We start from the raw sequence: 22,831 nt of genomic DNA on the forward strand, positions 1-22,831 counted from the left end.
AATTTCAATAAAAATATTTGAAATGCTGCATACGTAGTTGCGACTCTAACATTAAACGTTTAGAAATATATATATATAACGTTTTAACGTTAATGCAACGTTTGAGTGCATATAATATTACTGCAACGTACATGATATTTTTAACATTATTCTAATGTTCGGTGGTACATGGGGTCGTGCGCGCAGGAAAATTACCGTTTTTGCTACTGATGACGACAGCAAATATACTAGCGCGACATTTCTGCAGAAGTGCGAGAGCTATGGGCCATGGCCGCCGAGATGGGGTATCAAGACAAGGTTTGGTAAATCATCCTGAACCCTGCCGTGTATCCGAATATTCGAAGCCATGTATGAACATTATGAATGCCGCTGCATGAATGGACAGCTAGCGTCGATGCCCTGGACCCTTGGCCCCGAGCAGATTGATTGCAGCAGCGGCTTCGAAATGGGCCCTGTTATTGGTTTCTGGGGGTTTAATGTCCCAAAGCGACTCCGGTTATGAGAGACGCCGGAGTGAAGGGCTCCGGAAATTTCGACCACCTGGGGTTCTTTAACGTGCACTGACATCGCACAGTACACGGGCCTCCACCATTTCGCCTCCATCGAAATTCGCCCGCCGCGGCCAGGATCGAACCCGCGTCTTTCGGGCCAGCAGCCGAGCGCCATAACCACTCAACCACCACGGCGGCTGCACTATTTGGATCGTTCACTGAATCGCGTAGGAGGATATTTGATTCAAGTACGAAAACTACGAATATTCACACATCTCTTGCTTTTCTCTGGAAATTCTTGCTGCAGGGTGGTGGTCCTCCCCTCTTTCACGTGGCTACGTGCCCAAATATTCATTAAATAAATCTCAAAGCACGCGGTTGATATCAGGCTGCGGTCGTGAGCAGTAGGTTTGTGCATCATTGTGCTATTTGCGGGCGTTGGATGTGCTGGTATCTTTGACGCGTTCACTCAGTCACCACACTTTCTTTCAATGCGAATGCACGAACATCCAAATTCGAATGGTTCAATAATGAAAATGTGCTGACTTAAAAAAAGGAATATTAGTCCGCACAAAAGGTTTCTTTCCTCTTCGCGTGATAACGGGGCACACAAAATTCGCATGGGTCGTTCAAAAATGTATCCTGTTGTCTTTTGTCCATGTTTTGCTTTATTTTCTTCAGTTTTAGTAATTTCTCATAATTTTTAGGAAGTATATGTCAATTAACTGCTTCTATGCCCGTACATGTGGAGACTCTGCTTCATTATAAATTCAAATCCGCCCGCTGCAATTATGACGACATCACTTATTTGCGGCTGCATCAGCTGCATGTCGCATTTTTGTGACGTCACCGGTTTTGGCCGTCGGCAATCAGCATGGCCGTAGGTGGGACGTACGGCTCGGCAGGGCCCGTTTAAAACAAATTACGGAGTGACTTGTAATATAACTTATTAGCAGAGATGCAACCTTACCAAACGAGCAATCGATTTCACAATCCTGGATTTCACTCTTCAGATCGACAACCGCTCTAGGCCGACGAGTCTTCGGGCACCGGTACCATCATTCCTTACTTCGGGGGACGCACAGAATTTCACTGCTGTGATCACAATTTTGCGTCCGGTGTTGTGAGTTTCCTGGCCTCAATTTTTAATTTGTACGCATCTGAGAGGGTTGTGAATGATGCTCTGTGCATGTACAACCGGGGAAAATGGCCGGTTATTTTCCATTGCAGAGTTTTCATTCATACTACATCCAGTTGATGCCAATGGGGGTAGGCCTAGCGACGCTAGCCTGTCTTGGAAGTCGTCGGAACACACCTCGAGTTCCAATTCTAGTAATGTTACCGGCCTGCCGTGCACTGAAGCAGTCAGAACTTTCCCGTAGTGTCCGTTATGTCCTCGCGTCTGCACCTTTCTGTCGCTGTCTAAGTGCGAGTTCGGGGCGTAAATTGGGAAGCAGCACATCGGGGTGTGTTGACTGCCGTGCTTTCACGGACGGCGTTCCTGATCCGAATATTTCGGTAGCCGCCGTGCCATAGCTGCTGGGTAAAAATTTTGCGCAATGTAACCTCGTTGAGACGAATCCTAACGTATTCCTGCGCACGAGTAGGTAGCTAAAATGTTTTAACATTGAAGTCAGTGGCATGGTTGAGCTTAGCGTAGGCAGCGTAAACACAAGGTCCGTATTTCTACGAGGGGCGCGCATCTTCGTTTTGTGCTTAGTACAGCCTAATCTAAATTAATTATCGTTCTAATAATGAATGAAGGTGTCTGTGATCGGTTGTGATCACTTCCGTGCGCTGTGTGGCCTCGCGAAGGCTGTTGCAGCAAGCGTTGCCATGCTTTCCAGTTATCTTTCACGAGACGCCGGCTTTCGCATTGAATCGCCCGTCGTCGGATTCGCCGGCCGGGAGGTTAGGAATGCTGAACGCATACATTGCGAGAAGTCGAGAGAGAGAGAGAGAAAAAAAAAAACGAGGTGCGCTATAGCATCGTAGGAAGAGGGGTCAGAAAGTTCAGATGGGTCAAGTCATAACCGCACCATTCACTGCGATTTCGAGCAGCGAAGCTAGTTATCGCTCACAAAAACTCTCCGTATTTTAGACAGCGGCTACGCTTGGCAGCCTTCTATGGGTCACTGTGGTAGGGAAGCTTGTCTTGGCCCCCAAGCATGCGCGACGTTCCCGGGTAGGCATGCGCATCGCCGCTTTGCAACTGAGGCGGTTCGTTTAGGAGGAGAGGCATCTAACTCGCCGAGCACTGTACTGCGCGTACCAGGAGCAGATGTGTAGCGATGGATTAGCGGAAAAGAGCTTACTTGCGACTCTTTGTTATCGCTGCATGAAGCTGTAGAAATGGCCGGTTACTGCATGAAACAGCGGCTATGCTTCCAGCAGTCTTGAAGGGAAGCCACTGAACAGCCTCATTTTAGTTTGGTTAATTGGATAGATAAGGTGGAGATTACCTGAAGCTGTGCATGTCGTGGTCTAGCTTGTCCTGTTTGCAACAATGCCTGAATATTATTTCATCAACTTTAATCATCCTAAACGATGGTAATGTGGAGGAACAGGCGTGCTGCCTACTTTGGCCGCATAGTGTAAGCAGCAGTGATGCATTCTGCTCTTCTTTCTTTATTTTGAGGTCACCCTGAATAGGTTTATACAGTGGGTAGGTGTCTACACTGTTCTGAAGTTGTAAGTACAGTGCAAGTTATTTTCGTGTAAAAAGTAAATGTCAAATCTTCTGTCATGCGATAGTTCTATGGAGTATGCAGTCAGCCATTTGTTGACCCAGCCAAGCTAAATGTCTTCTGTATAGTCAGTATTTTTTCCTTAATTGGATGTGCTATTGCATCGAGATCTGTCTAGGCCACTGGGTTTGGTGCTGCGCTGTGTAGTGAAGCTCTAGTGGCAGCCCTTGTGAGGGTTGTCATACCTGGTTGCTGGTAGGTTGCCATAGTTCATGTAAGACAGCTAGTGTTCTTTGTCTAGAAATTTTCTTTTCGTGAATGCTGCATTCATGAGTTAAAAACCTGATGACTGCTCGTCACGTCAGCCTGTTTGAGGATTTGCATATGTGGGGAGAAAGTGGCTTTACACTACACTAATCAACTGTGATGGCAAATGACTCACTGTGCGCAAAAAAAAAAGCTTTGTTTATGCAGAGTGCCACTGAAAGGGAAGAGCTTGAAAAGAATGTTGCGTCACAGTTTTACTCAGTCTTGGGGCTCAGAATTGCAGATAGTTGAATGAGAGTGGCATGCATTAGTTGCAGCAGTGTTGCTCCGAGTTTGGAGGCCTTGGATGATCGGTTGTGTTCTCACTGTAGCTTTTGCCCTTGGAGGCAGGCTATTTCATTTCTTTGTAGCAGTAGCAGGTACTTGCAGTTGCCTGTCATCACAGTGATGTTGGCTTGTAGGCTTTGACTATTGGGCAGTTTTGGGGGGCTATTGGACATGAACCGTGCTTATATATTTCTTAATGCTTGACATACCATTGAAATAGTAGAGTGCAACTGTAAAGAAAATGTATCTCTTGAGAAGCACCACCTATATTATCTAGGCTGTGCCAGTTTGAATCATTCCTGGCTGGGCCTGGACTGATGTGCTGCCCACCGTGGCCACATTTACATGCCGTTTATTAGCTCCTTTTCTTTCTTACTGCCACTTTTGTGGTACTTGCAATGTTTTAATTAGTTCTGGAATGTGTTCACATCTCACTTCTTTGCCCACATTGTTTGGCTGCCATGTCAAGGGAGGGGTGGGGCTGACAGCAAGTGCAAGCAGGATATGTGCATTCCAACAGGATATGTGCATTCCAACCACATTTCCTGTGTACAGCGCTCCAAGCACTTGTCTACAGCGTGTGAACAGGGCACTGTGGAGTGTGCTGGCATCATTAACAAACCACATAAGGCTTAAAAATTCATCTCAACATGCATTCACTTCTGTATGGAACATGGTTTACCTGTGTCCCATAAAGCTATACTGATTCCAACAGGAAGTGGCAGATCGTAACGCATCCCAGCGTGTGTTATGATCTGTACAGGTGTGTGGGCATCTGTGCATAATTGTCACAAGTAACTATTTTTTACAGTCCACCTTAGGCTCTTATGGTCAGTTACAGCCTGTGGGGGCTTCGCTGTCAGGCTTGAACGGAACGACTGAATGCACTCTTAGTGGGCTGTGATGGAGAGAACAGTAAGCGGGGGTCAAGCATGTGTATGAAGGCGTCGCCCGTTTGGTGTGGGGCTGCCTTGCAGATCTGAGCTGGGGCCTCTGGAGCCCCGTCGTGTAGCCGCATGAGAAGCTTGCGTGAGATGCCCGGGCCCCGCCTGAGTGCCGCTGCTGCCCAGGTGAGCCACCAGATGGAGCAGCCGGCCACCAAAGACCTCCCCCGAAGTTGGGCCACTGGGCTTGCGGTAAGCCTCCCCCTACTGACCACTAAGGAGCTAGGTGTCTATAGGGGATGGAGTTGGCTTTAAAGACTGGATAGTTGGCTCGGTTGTGCAATTCTATTCTCTCAACGGTACTGACCCATGTCTGGTTAAAGGCCAACCCTGCCGTTTTATCTACCTCATCAGATTTTACTGAAACTTGCATGGTACGTTATCCGAAGTTTTCTGGCCCTTTGTGTTAAATTTCTCAGCGGGGAAGAGTTTTGTTGCTGTGCGAAAGAATTGTCAAATTTTCTATTTCGTGGCCTCGATCGGGAAGATTTCTATAGGTAACCTTGCGTGTGTGCTGTCACTGGACACACAGCTGCCGATATTCGCTCTGCGTTTGCTGAAGGACGAAATCTCGAGCTGGCTTTTGGTCATTTCGGACAAATAATGACCCCAGCTCTCACTTTACAGTCTCCAGTTTGGCCACTCAACATGTACACGATAGGTTTTGTGACAGTACATGTGACGTCATAGGACGGTTGGTCAGGATGTCATCGTTTGGTCGAAACCCAGTTTTGGTTTCCTGGTTTTTGCTTTTTTTAAATACTTCTACTCGGTATTTTGAAACATAGAATTTTCGCGTTACCTTTTAGGTTACATTCGGAGCTCGTTTTGGTGTTTTTTACCGAAGAGAGGGGACTCTAATGATTTTGATGCGATTATTAGCTCAAAATATTTAAAAAAAAACTCAGAGTTGGCCTTTAAGCAGTGCCATCTAGCAACAAATAAGGGAAATTTTGTGGGAATTGATTATAGTGCAGCTAAAAGCGTCTATACCCATTGGTTATATGACAAAATTAATTCTTTTGTTTTTGTTTTTACCACTGGGAGATTTCAAATTATTTACCTTTTCTTTTGGGTGCGCGGTACCTTTTAGGTTACATTCGGAGCTCGTTTTGAACTTGAATTGCTGTTAAGAAGTAGTGAGATGCACTTGGAGGCTAAACTGGAAGTTGGGGTACTGAACAGTCGACAGAAAGGAATTATGCTGTGTTGGTACCTTGTATTATCATCACCGTCACCGTCACCACCACCACTGCCACCAATGCTAGCCCAGTGCTTCCTGTCATTGAAACCAAATGTAGTATTCCTATATGTGTTGAGGTGTTCCTTTGGCAACTTCAGCTGATAAAGTGCTGTTGAAGTGCGGACTGCCATGGCTGAAATTATTATTCAGATTGATTATTGAGGGCAAGGTTGGCTGGCACCAGACTTACTCAAATGCTGATCTACTATATTTACCCACCATCTAATTTTGCTTCGTGGTCCTTTACTAGCTCCGGAGCATACTGTGTAATTTGGTGCCCTGCTACCGAGTGGCACTCCCTTGTTGTTAATGTAGCGCAGATTCCCTTGTAAACAGGCTTTCCATGCTTTCTGTAAGAGTAGCCTTCAGATGGGTTTGGATATATGGGGAGAGCTGTAGCAGTTTAAAGAAGAAATTCTCTGTGCTGTAAGAAGAGAAGAGAGAAAAATAAAGCTAGAAGGAAAGAAAGAATATGGATCTGAGTAACTGTGTGATTTGGGCTTCTGACGTACCCTTGTACTTGCTTAAACTCCTGCCATCGTTGGTCATGTTGGAGGGAGGGTTACAGCAAAGGCTGAAGGGAGGGAGTAGCATCAAGCAAGGAACTGTTTTTTAGCTTGAAATTTTTGTAACTTGGTCGTGTCTTCACTTGTTAAAGGGACACCAGTTGCGTAAGAATTGTCTAGTTAGACTGGTTGATTGCTCTTCCTGCCTGAAGTTTTGAGTTTTTCAAGGGGAAAACTGCAAGGAAGAGCCTCAGTTTCATTCTCGCATTTGCCTCCATTGTGCAGTGTGGTCATAACTATTTGTTATCCCTGTGACACATTGAAGAGACAGTGAAGACCGATTGAAGCTCTCCTGGATTAATAGGTAACTGCATTCTTACGATGTAGACACTATTTTACACTGCAAGCCGAGCTTTTATAAGCTAGAAAATGACAAACAGGTGTTGCCATCACGGGCCGATTTTGCAAGTAAACTGTGGTGCGTCAACAGTTTTTTGGCTTGAATTCCAGAGTCATGAGTTTGAATTGATTGGGAGGTAGATATTTAAATGCAGGTTTCTCTAATTTGCCTTTTGCTTCCCGACAAACACAAATAAAGGGAGAAAGAACCATGGAATTTATTTCTTACTAATAACAATAAATTAGATTTAGTGTTCGCTTTCCCTTTAACCCCTCTCTCTTCAATGGTCAACGGAGTAGTGCAAAAATGAGAATTTCCTACCATTTTTCACGAAGTATTAAAATTTTTTTACCTTCATATTGAAGCTGCTGACCTTGAGTCAAAACACTCATTGGGGATGGTCTACTATGCATCAGCTATTTTAGGCGATATGTTTCTGTGAGCTTCCTCCGCAGTGGATGATGCAGTTGCCTACAGATAAAGCTTTCATGTGAGCCATGCTAGCGCTGAGATCAGTCGTAACTGCAAAGAGCAGATCTCACCTTGAGGTGTGGGGTGACGAGAAAATTTATGGGCACATGATTGGAGTATAACTGAAAATCAGGGTTGTAGCTTTAAGGCGTTTTATTCTAGTAGCTCTTGCCCTTGAAAGGGAAATGGTGCTTACTGTGTTGCACTTACCTACCTGCAATGATACATAATCTTCGTGTGATCAAGGGCAAGGGTTATGGACTGTTATGGTAAAACTTTGGCTTCAAGGCAGCCCCAGTGATTGGTTTAATCGAGGATTGACCTTTTAGCCCTCGAATAGAAGTACAGCAGAAAGGCTCAGTTTCACACTGTGGTGTGGATGCAACTTCTGACCACAGGAGCGTCAGAGTTTGTCCAGCTATAGAGAGGAATACCTTGTAGTCTGCATTTCCACTGCTTTTGGCGAAAGGAAAGAATTGCGCAGTGTCTGGTCTCTGCGGTTATGAAACAATGGTGCTCCATCTTAAATGGTACCATCGTGAATGCGTGACTGGAATTTTCGAGTGCAGCCTGCAGCAACAGGTGGAGCCGACCTCCTTGTGACAGTGTAGCTCTGTGAGGGACTTGAATGTGTCACTACGGCAAACGGTGCTGAGGCTGACTGGGGCAGCATCCTGTATTGTGGCCGGTTTTTACTTCAAGCCTCGTCGCACTGCAACAATGGGGAACACTGTGCTGTCGGTGACTAGAAGGACACGCTGAAAGTTACACGAGCAGCGCCACGCTGTTGACACTGGAGCTCTGTGCACTAAGACTGGTCTGTTTCTCTTTGTTCACGTCGACCATACTCTGGGAGGGCAGTGATGAACACACTTCGCTAATGGTGGAGTGAGGTTTGCAGAGAGTGAATTTTCTCCCCCTCCCCCTCTCTCCGTCTCTCTCTCTCTCTCTATTCAGGAGCTGCCTGCTGTGGCTGCTCTTCACTGAGGCAGCCTGGATTCTTACAGCAGGGAATCTATGGCCAAGTCTGAAAGTGAGTGCCGCTTTCGTTCTTTCGGCTGTTACTGGCCCTGAAATGAATTTTATCAAAGTATCCAAATAGGTACTGTCGCGATCAAAATATTACGGGACGCATGTTCTTGGAAAAAATTTAATTGCAGCTCCACCTCCACCTGCTGCTAAGATTATGCCATAGAAATTGCATTATTCGTAGTACTTCAGTGTTGTTCTTTAGTGTGGTGGTTCAGAAGTCTACAACAGTGACCTGCTCTGATTGGTAGAGTGATGGCTTGCAGTAGTAAGATATGCACTTGGGGCTTTTGAGCCGTGCATTAGTTCAGGGGTGGCACCACATCCGAAGTTCCTAGTCTGTGGAGGGCAGCAAGACTTTTGTCCTTACCCGTCCAGACTTTTTGAGCTTCAGAGATGTCGCAAGTAGTGCCTGACTGGACCGCTCAGAAGCAGTCTCTGCGGCTTGGAGGATTTTGACGAAGGCTTTACTTATTGCAGTGCCTGAATACCTCATGTGTGGGAGTGTACTTGGGGAAACCTAAAATTGAGTAGGGTGGCTATGTTGAGAGTTGTCGGTGCAGTGGGGACTTGGTACTGGATGTTACTAGTCTTGTGCAACGTGACTTGTACCCTGAGTGCTTCATTGCCAGGAGAAGTGCAATTCTACCTGATGACATGATGCGTGTCGCACCTTTCACTGAGCACCATTGTTCTGTCTGAGCTAAAATTCTTGCCGAAGGTTTTTGTTGATACTAGTTGGACTTGGAGGTTTGTTCACAGAGTCAGCTTCTATAGCGAAGAAGCATGTGGTCTCGTATATTTTCAAACTTTCATTGTGGTGATGTGGAACAACAAGGCATAGAAATGGAAAAGATGAAGTGCCTAATTGTTCATTACTAAGCAGCCAACAAGTATACGTTTTCATCACCTTGTGTATTGTTCGAATCCTTTGGCCATGCTGATAAAGGAAGGACATGACCATGCTTTTTCATTAGGTTGACTATCATTCTTGTGGTCTGCCATGCTGTTCTGCTTGTTGCAGTTCCAAGCATAGTGGTCCAAACTGGGGGGTGCCCCATGGAAGGGGGGCGTGGGACCAATGGGTCGTCCCCGCCCCCAGCTCCTCCCCCCTGTGGCCCACCCCCTCGGGGGGGCGTCCAACCCCCCGTGCGGCTCTCCAAGCAGTGCGAAGTGGAAGTGGCTGATGACCAGGCGCCTGTCACCATACGCCTGGAAGTGGGCACCACCGAAGAGGAGGCCCAGCCAGGAGACGCACCAAGCCGAGCCTCGGCACAGGTGAGCCGCTGCTGCACCGCCGCCGGCTTGCTCGAGCCCGCAGTGTTCACCTTGGGTGGTGGTGCTGTCGCAGCGGGTCTTTGAGGGGTGTCTTGTTCTGCTAACCAAGAGCAGCGGTTGCTTAGCTTGCTTTAGAGTTTAACTGCGACAACTGTAAAGACCTTCATGCTTGAGGGGTTGTGATGTGTGTCTGGTCATTACTAGACTGTGCACCTTGTTCAGTGTTGTTACAGCGACAGAGCAGGTCGGATCAGCTTGGGTGCATTGTTCAGCATTGCTACAGCGACAGTGCTGGTCGGATCAGCTTGTGAGCTTCGTTAGTGGCAAGGCACATTCCAGAGAAGTGCTCCGCTGTAACCCTCAGCACATGCTCATGTGAGGGATGAGAGAGAAGCCATTTCTCAACAAATTAAAAATTTTTAAAGCGAAAGCTTTACTACTTCCCTTTGTAGCTTCTTCGCCGTGTGCGCGAGTTTGACCTTGAACCGAGGAGAAACCAGTGACAGCTATGAGGCCACTCAGCCGCTGCCACCGCCGAAACCAAGCGCTCACCTGCGTTTCTGTAGGCCATTGGTGTTCATTGTATTCATTGGTGTTGGCATTGATAACGTTCTAGACGTTCTAGACTCCGATGATTTTGAGGAAAGGAAGGGCGCATAGCTAGCTCCCTGTGTCAGTAGACGCCTCAATCGCGCTTTGAGGTATGTTGTGGTGGTGGTGAGAGAGAGATGTGGGCTGTATGCATTAGAGCTGACAATGTTGTGGCAGACATGCAGCACTGCGGCAAAAAGCCGCAGTGTTCATTGGGTGACCAACCTCTCGCGATCAACCATTCATTTTACTGCCATCTGCCAGGTGGCTGGGTGGGCATGCTGCCTATCCAGAAATGCACTCAAAATTACAGACGCCAAGCCTTGTCTACTTGCCCGATACACCACAGCTTTCGCTCTCTAACCAGGCTCAGCAATAGTTAAACCACAGCTAATTTTTATATCGCTTTCTTCCCTTTTTTTTGCATTTGGACGTTCTCAGTGTCAGGAGTGTAGCAGAAATCTTCTATCTTGGTTAAGCAACTACTGCATAAATTTTTGATCATTTACTGCACGAAACGTTGTTTTAGCAGTTAAGTTGTTTGCAAACATCACCCAGTTACGTCACTATAGACGTGGTTTCTCAACATAAGTAATCAGTACGTGTGAAGGTGTAGTTCCTGCTGCTTATCACGACGTTTGCAGGGCATGGTTTTGAGTTCTAAATTTCCCCAAGCCCCACGAGTTATGGTACACTGCTGGACAGAGTTGCCTGTCTCATGCCTTGAGCTTGGCCTCGGCCACGCAGAAAGGAGGAACAAGGCATTGCACCTTTTAGGCTTGCACACTCATTCTGTGACTTGCTGCACTTCGCAACCAGCTTTTTCTGTCCTTTCTCTCTCACTTTCTTTTCTTCCTACGTCCTTGCTTGTACCCATGCTTTCTTTGCTCAGCCAGAATCTTTGCAGGGTCCTGCAAATAGAGGTTTTGTATACTATACGTGTTTTGTTTTTGATAAGTGTTGCTGCTCCCTGAGCAATCTGTGTATCACATCTAGTTTCAGTGTAGTCGTTAGAGCTAGGCTGCCTTGTAGGTGGGCTGTAATGCACGTTCTTGTATGTGCGTGGCACTAGTGCGAACCGCTTGCACTTTTCAAAGTGGACATAAAGGCTTAGCTTACCGAGCAGACTCTTGTTTTTATTCCTGAGATAATATGCTGGAGGAACTTCATTTCTGTTATTCATCAGGCGAAGTTAAAGGGACTCTGAATTTAGTCTGTACCAGTTGGTTACCACTGTTCAAGAATGTCAAGTGTGCAGGACTGACCAAGAACAGAGTTAATAAAAGAGTAGAAAGTACAAATGTCAAGTGGTCATCGGTGACACTTCTTGCCCCGTTTTCTGCACCACGGGCAGGTGCAATTCTGGTATGGGAAAGTTGGTTTGCTGCATGGAGCAATGGAGGAAATATGGTATCAGGATGTACTAGCTTGCCGTCAAGGTGTAATTATTTTTTTGCCACACTGCCTCAGTCTGATATCTTTATGCTTACAAGCACCACTGTCTTGCCAGTGCCATTCATTATCTTGTACAGTTGTTGGAGCATGCATCTATGACAGTTAAACAAGAAGTAGGTGATTGAATGATACTTCTGAGGAAGAGTTGTGATAATTGAGCGCGTAATTTTGAAAAAATGTCTGAAGAATCTAGCTCACCAGTGGTATTACTGTGTGCCTCAGGTAGCATCCTGTGCATTCGTTATTGTAACTTACTCTTCAAGACCACCGTGGCTCTGGCCAGAAACAGCTTGGAGCAGAGTGGGTGTGTCTGTGGGTGTGTGTAGTATTTAGTTCCTGTAGCAGCTTCCGTCAGCGTAGATACTACATAGCAGAGGCTGCGGGGTTGCCTGAATGTGTCGTCTTGCCCTTCGGGGGCCTTTCGCTTTGCCTACTCCTGCTGCACTGAGCGCGCTCGCACTGCGACAGCAGATGCAGGCTCGTTCTTTTGTGGCTGTAAGCACGTAGCACTTCAGTTGAATTTGTTGACTCTGTTAGGTTCACTTTTTAGAACACGCTCTAGGAAGAGAGAATGCATATTGTGAAATGAGATAAGGTGTAGGAAAAACGACTCCATCGATGGGCGTTGTACACGGAAAAAAAAAAAAGAACAGAAAGTTGCACCAAGATTCAGATTCAAGATGTGGAGCTGGTTCTTTCAAATCGGACAGGTGCTGTGTAGTTGGGCGACTCGGCAGGTGTGGGCAAAGCGTTCATGTGCCTCTGGTGCCTCTCTCTGTGTCTGTGTTTGTGTCCTTCTCTCACTGGGTCCTCCTCCTGTCTGGGACGGTGTGCAGCGGCTAAAGGTGCTAGTGCGCAGCCACGCGCTTCGAGATGACGCTTCGCCGCCTCTGGATCTCTCGCCCGAGGCAGCCACGGCCTCGCCACAGATGCTGTCGGTGCAGGTGGGGAACGCCCGTTGATCTTAGCCACCCTTAGGGGCCTTTCTGCCCAGAAAAGCCCTGTCTCGATGGTGGGGAATAGTACTTCTGTTACATGGGCAGTTTCCATTGCTATTCGAGTGAACAGCACTGTTGAACTGAATGGCCATTGACTTTGTTAGCATGGCAATTTCCATGGAAACTATTTAAACCCTTCTTTAATGTGATCAAGGCACATGGGATTTATAAATTAATAAAAACGTACTGAAATTTTTCTAATTTTATTTTGAACATTCTTTTTATGTTTTATTTCACAAAATTTAAATTTTCTCTCAAAATTTGTACTAGCGTTTGTGGCGGCTGAGCGCTGCAGAGACCCAAGGCAGCTATTTGCAGACATGTTTGGCTCTAGCACTTGGTCGCGCTTCTTCTTATGCTGTTTAATGCTTGTACACATGTTCAGTGAAAGTTTAGGAACTGCCCTGGTAAGGGCAGCAATGCTTCATGTGGTTTGCATGCATGTGGCAGCAGTTGATGCTGCTGCAGAGCACCATCCAGCTGTGATGGTGGTCCTCTGCTGTTTGCTGAATAGCAAATTAAACTGTCCTTGTAACTGGTGCACTAGTGGCCTACTGGCTCATAATGATAAGTCAGCTCTGCATTCGTGAACAAGAACAGGTATAAGACAGCCTTTTAGCACTTTGCTTGGTTCAGAGCTTCCCCCTAAAGAACCCCTCTACAGTAAAGTGACCTGAACCAGCAAAAATGTTTACTATATCAGGGTCTTTGTTATATTGATTGTCGGTGATGGCATGGCTCTAAGGATGCTCTCTGGCTACTCACTAAAAACGAAGTGTTTTTATAAAATAAGCACTGGAAACACCTTCCATCCTGCTCTTGTCGACCCTTTATATGATACTTATTTATTTTCAGTTATCACATTTTATGTTTTCACATTTTCGATTTCGTTTGTGTCTTGTGGAAGTATGTACTGCATTTGCACGAATACAACGCGGCTATGAATGCTATCAATATAGCGGCAGTTTTCTTCCCTTCTCTTTTCATATCTACGTTCATAGCCAGCTTTACTTCTGTTTTTTCCTATGCGCTTTGCCTCACGGCCCAAGGCCCTCGAAAAATTGGCTTCTCCTCGCGCTCCTGAGGTTTGTGGCGAAGCCATCTAAAAAAAAAAAGAGGTACTGTTTTATGTCTTCGGCATCCATTTGCCTCCGAACGTTGGCCTCGTCGTTCTGCGAGAAGTATGACGTTACGGCTAGGCGCTCTTTACCATAGCCGTTTCTGGTAAAAAAAAAAATCTTTACTGTAAATTAAAAAAATGTACAGTCGTCTGTGGGAGGTGAAATTAGACCGCAGTTTGTTTGCTATATCCTAGTTTTTACTATATCCGAGTTTGCTATAGCAGCTTTTTACTGTACCACGTTAGAAATTGCGGTTTGGGTGTGTCCTTAGTAAGTGTTCTACCTTCATCACCCTTTCATTTCATTATAAGAAACTTTATTATTTTTTTTTTTTTTGCCATTTCAACAAATGCCTGGGCTATGTGCATGGACATTCTGAAGGAGCCATGCAGTAATTGGAGTCCCAGTTGTGTCACTACTTTCTATGGTAAAAGAACTACCGTATTTACCCGATTATAAGTCGCGCCTGTTTGTCACTCATGAAAATGGAAAGTGCACAATTTGTGCAGACGTTCATGTCTGCTTCCGTTTTTATTCCTTGTTGTTCTCGTGGTGGTGTCATCGTGGCAAGCACACCTCAAAACAACAGACACATAATTATGCATTTGCAAGGCCAGCAGTTGGGTGCACCTTCCACACGTGTGTGCAGCCTGGTTGACTAGGCTGGTAGGCGGAAAACTGAACTGCGAATGACCCTGTAGTTTCAGATTCCGGCACAACGCATGGTCCACAGGTTACCCGAAGTAAAGTCACTAAACTGAAATTTTCTCTTGTGCTGCCTATCGCTCGTCTGGGGAAGCAACCGCCACCGCGGGCCGGGTGGGTAACTCCCGGGGGTTCTGAGTTTTTGTTCGGGGAACCAATTTATATACTAATTTAAGATTTCATTTTTTACGCATTGAGCTCCATGCACCTTGGCGGATGTGGTACACTGGCCCCATTGCTGGGCGTTGTAATTTAAGGTAGACATTTTTGTAAAAATAAAAGAAAAAAATGAAGGTAGTTCGCCCTAACATCTCTACGATGCCAACTGCCGGGGCAGAAAGACTTACCTGGCATGTTGGGATGGAAATGATGCTCAGGCAGTTCGTAGTGCGGGTTTTCTTTTTGCATCCCACATTAACGTGAATGCCATTTTGAGGCTTGATTTTCATGAAAAAGTGCGCGTTAGAATTGGGTTAAACGTGGTAGTTGTCTTGTGTTGTGGCCTACAATGGTTAGTTTAGTCAGCTTTACATGTTATTATGAACTCCCGCATTTCTTTTCGTTCATTTTAGTGATGCTTTCAAATTCTAAGGTGGTTGTGGCATTGTTTTAGGCTGTGCAGCCTGCATTGATGCAGACTAAGTGTGGGATCCTTGCGGGGTGTCGCTCCTGCCATCTCATGGAGAAGTAGGACGACACTTAGCCTCCGCCTTGCAGGGGAATTGGAACTCGCCCATGGGTAGGATGCCTCACGTAAGGTTATTCGTGCTGTGAGGAGGCGGCATAATACTAGTCCACTCTTTGTGAGTGAATTTTTCTTTCTCAAATGGCCGGTTAAATTAGTTCGGTTTAGTAATAGCTTGTTATTAGTGTAGTGGTCCCGGAAACTCAAATGGCTGATTACACTAGTTCAACTTATAGCTAGTTATTAGTTGCTGTAATGGGGGTAAGACGAAATCCCTCATGTCTTATTCTTTCATTATGAATAAATCTTGCACTATAGCACAATTTACGTCTATTGACAAATGTAGCTCAGCTCAAAGAGGCTAGTTCCAATGTGGTGTTTAGGGCATGGCCCTCTCAGAGTTTCAGTAAGATGTTTTGTCAACTGAAACAACCTCACACCTTAGAGATAAAGTTAAGAGATTTAGGAGCTGTCGAAAGAGAAGGGCTGGTTGTCATTTTTTTAGAAGGAATAGTTCACAAAGAATATTCAGAAGAACGAGTTAGTATCACTCGTCACTACTTTTGCTGATTTTTGACAGCCGATAAATGTGTTTTAGCATAGAGGTTAGATCATAATAACCAACAGCAACAGCAGTGTATATTTGAGCAGTTTTGTTCACTTGAGTGCCTCTGTGCTAAAAGGAACAATTGAGTATGCGCTAAATTTTGATGAAGTACTACTGTGCGTGTGAAAGACATTGTTGCTTCTTGTAGTAGTGTGCATTGCCAAGTTTTTTTTCTTGTCTGCAAAAGGCATGTTGATTGTATCTATCACTATGTGTATCCCTTATTCTTCTCAACTTCTTTTTTTTCCTCCTTCCTTTTTCTCATCTATTTTCATATTTCAGTCTCGCTCTGGTGAAGTTGACTGAACACAGTTCTGTAGGCAGAGCTGGCAGTGTGAGACTGGTTATTCAGACCGCTCTCATTATAAATTGTGGTACATTCCTCAGCAAGGAGTGCAGAAATATTTGTCGATTTTGCAGTCATATTGCTGCACTAAATATTGATGCCTTCGCCAGGTTGTCCACTTATGTGTCAAACTGACCTTTCATTAAAACACATTTAGAGCGCTACTTATGTCTGTATAACTCTATGCAGGATATTCTTCTACACCATGCTAGTGATGTCGCACATTATGAGCGACAGTGGATAATCAGTATTCTATTTCTGAGCAATTTCTAGGTCTATGGTGCTGTACATTCATTTTTTTTTTCAACGGATTCATGCTGTTGTTCCCGCTATTTGTTAATCTTGTGACGCAAGTGCCATTTTTTATTTGCTGCTTACGAAAGCTGATTTTGCCATGTTTTTGTTTCTGTACTGCCATACAGGTAGAGCTAAGTGTTAGGCTAATTAATTGTGTCTGGATTGTTATGTGTCATTAATGCACTAGTGACTAGTGCACTAGTGCTTGGTCATTTTTGCATATAGCTTCAACCAATCAGCTGAAATACAGCTGCCTTAGTGAAGGTCACGCAAATGAGCTCGTGCTGTGCAGATGAATGCCATAACCACAGAGGCATTCTGGCGTGGCACAGTACAAGGAGAGCTTGATCACTATGGCAGCAATTTTAATTCGCTTGTGCATCTGCTTTACCTCTAGTCACTTCCTCCTGGTGCTCAGGTGGTCGAAATTAATCCAGAAGCCTCCTCTCCATTATGGTGTTGCCATAACTGAGTTGTACCTTTGGCACCTAAGAGGTGCAGCTGGCCTTATAGGTTTGCTGCATTTGTGCCTACCTTTCATTTGATGGGTGGTGTGCCGTTTAGGTGACGCCACTGCATGTGCAGGGCCCTGTGAGTGGCAAGGCGTCCGGCACCAAGCCAGCACGGCTGAGCAAGCAGGGCACCAGCAGTTCGCAGGGCAGCCTCGAGGGATCTTCGCCCAGCCTCTCGAGAGGTCAGCCATGCCAGGACCTCTCTGGCAAAACACCTCGACGTTGCTTTCACCTCCACACGGTGCAGAATAGGATGTACAGCAAAAGCTCATTAAGTCAAACTCCAACTGACAGGAAAAAATGTTTGAATTTTCGAATGACCCTGAAAAAACTTTCAAGAACTGATTGCATCACGATAAGTTTATTTGATGAAAGACTGGTCAATGGTTGCTTGCTTTTGAGGTAAGAACAGTGCGGCAATGACTCTTTCGCATTTCCATCAATGCTTTATTGTGTGCATACTATCGGGAGTGTCGAAGCAGAACAGCTCCAAAGTGGTACGGGCCTACCCGGCATCTTTCACTGTGGGATTTAGTGGAGCTCTGCCGTCCGTCTTATAAGCGACGCCATCACGTGTGTAGAGGCTTCACCGCACGAACAGAGAATGACTCGTGACGAACGCGCAGTTTCTGCACACTGGATGAACAGAACCACGCGGACAAAAGCGAAGGAAATGGCGCTGAAGCAGCGAGGAAAATATGAATTGTGCTGAGCTGTATTAGCTTGGCTTTCTGATGCTAGCTGGTTGAGTCACCTTCACCACGAGCTGGCACGAAGCTCAGAAAAGCGAAATCGAAACTACGCAGTCGGACTATTCTTGGAGACGGCGCTTCTGCTTGTTAGTTGTCACGCCTGCAGTTGTGTGCATGTCAGAGGTGCATGAGTGACTATGCAGCATGGAACTTTGGTTTTGAATAGGGCTGTTTTGATGGTCTCTTGATGCGCCAAGCACGCCTGGACCCGGCCTCTCTTCGGTAGCGCCTGTTCGAATAAATCAGTGGGACCTGTAGTGTCTGAATTAATTAGCTAGCATTCGACGCCATAGACTTGCAAGGGCGTTGGCTCATACAGAGCCAGCAGTACAAACTATCAGGCAGGATTTCCAAACTTACGGGAGTCGAATTAACTGGTTTTTACCGTAACGAACTCTTGCTACTGCAAACTTGCCCAATTTTGAATGTGATTTGTTCCGAAACGGCCCTCATTAATTTGAATGGCACATAATGAAGAAATTTTTGGCCCCCTTTGAATGCGAATTATTCAGAGTTGATTTTGGAATGAATTACTGCAGTGGAGGTTGTTTACATGTGGCACCCTGTTTGCTGGTGGTTTGTATCGCGCCCGCCAGGACACTCTAAGTGTGCAGTTTGTGTAGTTTAATTTCACTCGTTGTTTTGTTTTTCAGGCATGGAAAGCTATGGAAAGGTTGGGGACAAAATGTGCTCAGTTCCTGAATAAGTCCTTAGACATGTAAACCTCTGTACAAGTGGGTGGGAAAAAAAATGCAAACAACTCGTTTGTTAGAGTGCTTCAGCTAGAAGCCAGCACTAATAATAGCTGAATTGTAACAAAGGATGTATTATACTGCATCAAGCATGTCAAGAAAGTGCTAAAACGGGCTACTACATTTTCAACACACTGGGAAAGGTCGCTGTGGTGAACATACTAGCTAACACATCAACACTTATCAAACAGAAAAACTACGCTCAAAGCAGTATTTCTGCAAATCTGTTGTGTCTATGTCAAGTTTGCAAGTGTTGTTGGAACACTTTTTCACGGGCGTCTGCAGAAAAGGTGGCAGTGATGTGGACATAGCTGCCGGCATGGCCAGTGTGGTAGCAATTATGGTCGGCAGACAGGTAACAGTTCAGTTATTTTGAAAGGAGTTTGTAGCAGGTAGCTCCGTCCTTTGATCTGTGAGAACTGCGTGACATTGCATTGACAGGAAGTGAACCTGCTCACAAAATTTCCTCATCTGTGCCCGAGTCTGTTGTAGTCTATTGGGAAAGCTGGGCCCTTTGGTATTTGGCATAATGGGAAAGTCCAGTGAAATGCAGTTGGCAGTGCCGGAGCATAGGTGACCAGCACTGTCCTGCTTTTATTCCTATTTTCTTTGCCCACATGTGTTTTTGCGCTGATGTTTCGCGGTTCCATTGCTGTCGCCAGCAGGTGCACACTGCATGTGAGACCCCTGGAGTGATGACCCTAGAATATTACCCCAGAGTTGGTGGTCAAGTTAGTATGGTCCGTGTTTTTATTGAAGCCTAGATTTTGCTTTTGCAACGTTGGTGATGAGAAGTTCGTGCCAAAGAAAGGCATAGGCGCCTGCCTCTCTCTTAGTGTCCATGTTGTGTACAGACTCTAGCACGGAGACGTACACTGACTCCACGGGCGTGGACCTGGAGCAGTTTATTGTGGACACACTGCACAAGAACCACAAGGACCGGGTGATGATGCTCAAGATCGAGCAGGACCTGCTCTCCCTCGTCAGGGACAACAAGTGAGTGCTTCTGCTCTCGTGTGCCAGCCACCGCGCCATCTGGCGATGTGAGTGGTGTGTTGCACCAGAGCGCATCAGTCCTGTAGTTGTGTTGCTCTCATGCTGGAAACTTTGTACCAAAGTTTTAAGTTTTGGCTAGAATGTTTCTTAAGGTGGGGCCCTGGTCTTCAAAAATTTTGTTAATGTAGTCACAATCATGCAATCTTCAGGGAACATGCAATTTTGTGTGCAGATTCTAAATGTGCCATTTAATTTAACGTAAGACAAGCCCTTTTGTACTTTATGCAATATGCTAGGCAAGTTTGTTTGGTGAGGGCCTTTAAGAAATTTTGCTGCAGGGAACTTGCAGAAATGCATGCTATTGGTTTCTGTTGACATCAAGGAATGCAGTAAGGGTAAAATTATTGTCCTGCCTATCATAGAAGTGGAGTTATAGGGTTCTGAATCGGGAAGAAAAGTTTGTATTCCTCCTTATGGAGTGACAACTTAAGAATGCTTAACTCAAGGTCTGTGTGAGGCAGGATGATAATTTACCCATATTGCATTCCTTGATGTCACGAATAAGTAATGCCGTGCATATAAGCAAAGTTTCTTAAAAGCTCTCTCCAAAAATTACATAACATATTGCATAACTGCACAAACACTTGTTTTACATAAGTGACATATTTAGAATCAACACACAAAAATACATGCTCTCTGAAGATTTCATAATTGACATCATTAATAAAAAATTTTTTTCAAAGACCAGGTTCCCTCCTTATTTAGCTTAGGTTAGGGCCAGTTGCAGCCCATGTTGTGAACACCTGTTGTGAACAGTTTTCTTGCAGTGTGACTCTGTAGCAATAATTATGCTACAAGTATTTCACACATACACACAGATGAGTAGAAGCTGTGAAACTGCCGTGAAAATGGGCACTTGTGGAAACCAGGCCTTGTGCGACCCCTTTCATCTGGAAAACATTCAGTGTGGCTGTGCCATGTGTTTCATATGTTCCCAGGCTCTTTTCTCATAGAGTAGAATGGCTGGCTCAGGACGATTTCTCATAATTTTTCTCTTATTTTCAAAGTACACTCTTGCTGGAAAACCTTTTTGTGTAGAATGTCCTTCGTGATATGAACACTTATAACACAGCTGTAGTGAATGAGATGCAAGTTTACTGTTCCAGTATGTTGAAGGTGGTAGTATATGCGGTTGGTTGGCGGCGGCCATCACTGAAATTTTACTGATTGGTAGTACACCAATGTGTGACATCACCTAGTGTCACGCCTTTTTTGCTGCGAGTGCAGGTGGAGCCATGGCTGCGGTACATGACACGTGCATATGCTTTTTTTTGCTGCAGGCGGCAGTCGTTCAAGTTTGCCCAAATGAGCTCGTACCACCGCATGCTGGTGCACCGGGTGGCAGCGTACTTTGGCCTGGATCACAATGTGGACCAGGCTGGCACTGCTGTCATCGTCAGCAAGACACGCAACACCCGCTTGTGAGTGCACCCGCTGCCCATACTCGGTGTGGTACTGCAGGCACGGGCATTGTTTGGGTGTGCGTGGGTATAGTGGGAGTCCACGTGCTCTCGTTCATGTCCAGTCTTGCGTGCGAAGATTGTTATGGCATTGATCGGCATATCCTGATCGGCAAGGGGATTGGCATATCCTGCATCTTGTTGCACCCTTGCTATATTGGAGAAGAACTGAAGGTTGGGTGTGTTGGTATAAATTCATCGTTAAAAAAACAGTGAAACAGGATTAATGCTGATACTGAACAGAGCTGATGGAAAATGAAATTTTGGGGAATTTATCATTCCTTCCAAAAATGGAAACGCAACTATGCTGTTCCTATTCTAGTGCAAAAGTGCCTATTAGGTGTAGTTGTCAGGGCGAATTATGGCATTTTGTTCTAACAATGACTTAATGCAATGCAATTGAGTGGTTTTAGCCTAGAGTGGGCATGTAAGACAAAGCAATGCTGAGTTACATTGGAAACTGCTGTGTATGAAAAAGGATGGAACAGGAGCAGACAGAGTTCATCTGAAAAAGATTTTGTCACAAAAGTAACAGGGCACCTTTGCGTTTCACTTGGCATGTTGGCGAAGTGCTGCAAGCTTGTGTTTCCTCTCCTGTGCCCAGGCCTGACATTCGGTTCAAGGACCAGATTCGGGATGACCTGCTCTCGGAGGAGCCCAAGAAGCTGATCCTCAAGCGGGACAGTGCCTCCTTTGAGGATGGCAAGGAGGCAAGGACCTCTTCTCTATTTGCACTTTTTTTTTTCATGTAAATGCTATCCATTTCCTGACATATACCATGTGCATGTTTAGCTGAGAATTTCTTCTTCTTTTTTTTTTTTCCCCTGTGACATCTCTGACTCCAGCTCTAAGAGTGGCAAGCATGGTTTGACTGGTGGAAGCTTCTTTGAAATCTTGTGGCCTTAAGAATTTTCACAATGGACGAAGTCTAGCTCTTCACTGGAACATTATTTACCAAGCGTACAGGGCAACATGATAGATGTAATGACATGGTGTTTAATTAATGGCTTCAGCACAAGCACTCTGTCTGGCGTCACTGCCTACTTTGTCATCTCCTGTTCCATAACAATATGTAGTGCACAAAATTTCACTGCAATAACGTTAAGGAGCCCGTATCGCAGATAAGCCAGCGTTGTTGTCGGCGTCGTTGACCGTGAGTGAAAAATCCATGAATCTCTGGAGAAGCAACCGGTTGTGAGCAAACTGCCCGCCCTGGCAGTAAGGATTTGTTAAGAGAGGTTGCTTGGGAAGAGCAGCTGGCGGCAGCACCTGCCATCGGAGGGCAGTGGCCCATCGCTTAACCGCTGCACCATTGTGCCAGGAGCGGTATGAGGGCTCCCAGGGATCTATGAATGTCAAGTAGAGAATACCAATTCCGCACATATAGGCATTAACCCATTAACTTTATTGCGTCATACAGTTAAAGTGTAGGTTAAGTGTCCCCCCCCCCAACAATTTTTCACTATTCCTTGAAGTCCCATGCACTCTTTGGTGCTGCTGCCACAGTCATGTAAGAGACCTACTTTTAAGTGCAAGTCAGCACTGTTGTTGGAGTAGGTAGGCTACAAGAGTTGTGCTAGAGCACCTAGCTAAGTGACTTCAGCTTGCCAATGTGCACAAGCGTAGATATTGGCTGTGATCTTTGTGTCCTGCTTTAAGCCCACTGCATTACAGAGCATACAAAAGGTATAGACTGACGCAGTTTTGCTTTGGAACCAGTCTGCTATTACAGTGTTTCAAAATATCTTCCTACGTTGGTGTCTCCGCCTCATGCTTAGAGCAGAACTTTATATGAGGTTTAAGCATAAATGAAAAACTAAATTCTGTGCTATACTTGTGGCGCTACCATTG

The 22,831-nt window shown here is 45.5% G+C and overlaps 1 protein-coding gene across 27 annotated transcripts in view; it reads left to right on the forward strand.

Moving 5' to 3' along the window:
- Positions 1-1,339: 1,339 nt before the first annotated feature.
- LOC144093980 (uncharacterized) overlaps positions 1,340-22,831 on the forward strand; it is a 97,709-nt gene continuing 76,217 nt past the window's right edge. For 14 of the 27 annotated variants that reach the window (XM_077627778.1, XM_077627779.1, XM_077627769.1 and 11 more), the window contains exons 1-9: positions 1,343-1,614; positions 4,750-4,908; positions 8,294-8,369; positions 9,390-9,643; positions 12,526-12,633; positions 17,034-17,142; positions 19,319-19,460; positions 20,801-20,941; positions 21,585-21,690. In XM_077627778.1, coding sequence (XP_077483904.1) covers positions 8,354-8,369; positions 9,390-9,643; positions 12,526-12,633; positions 17,034-17,142; positions 19,319-19,460; positions 20,801-20,941; positions 21,585-21,690 — 876 coding nt within the window. In that variant the 5' untranslated portion in view covers positions 1,343-1,614; positions 4,750-4,908; positions 8,294-8,353. Of the gene's footprint in view, positions 1,615-4,749; positions 4,909-8,293; positions 8,370-9,389; positions 9,644-12,525; positions 12,634-17,033; positions 17,143-19,318; positions 19,461-20,800; positions 20,942-21,584; positions 21,691-22,831 lie in introns of all 27 variants that reach the window. The other 13 variants (XM_077627783.1, XM_077627785.1, XM_077627772.1 and 10 more) reach the window with 4 other exon arrangements.

The sequence above is a fragment of the Amblyomma americanum genome, chromosome 6, assembly GCF_052857255.1.
Source record: "Amblyomma americanum isolate KBUSLIRL-KWMA chromosome 6, ASM5285725v1, whole genome shotgun sequence".
In the NCBI taxonomy this organism is placed as follows: Eukaryota; Metazoa; Arthropoda; class Arachnida; order Ixodida; family Ixodidae; genus Amblyomma; species Amblyomma americanum.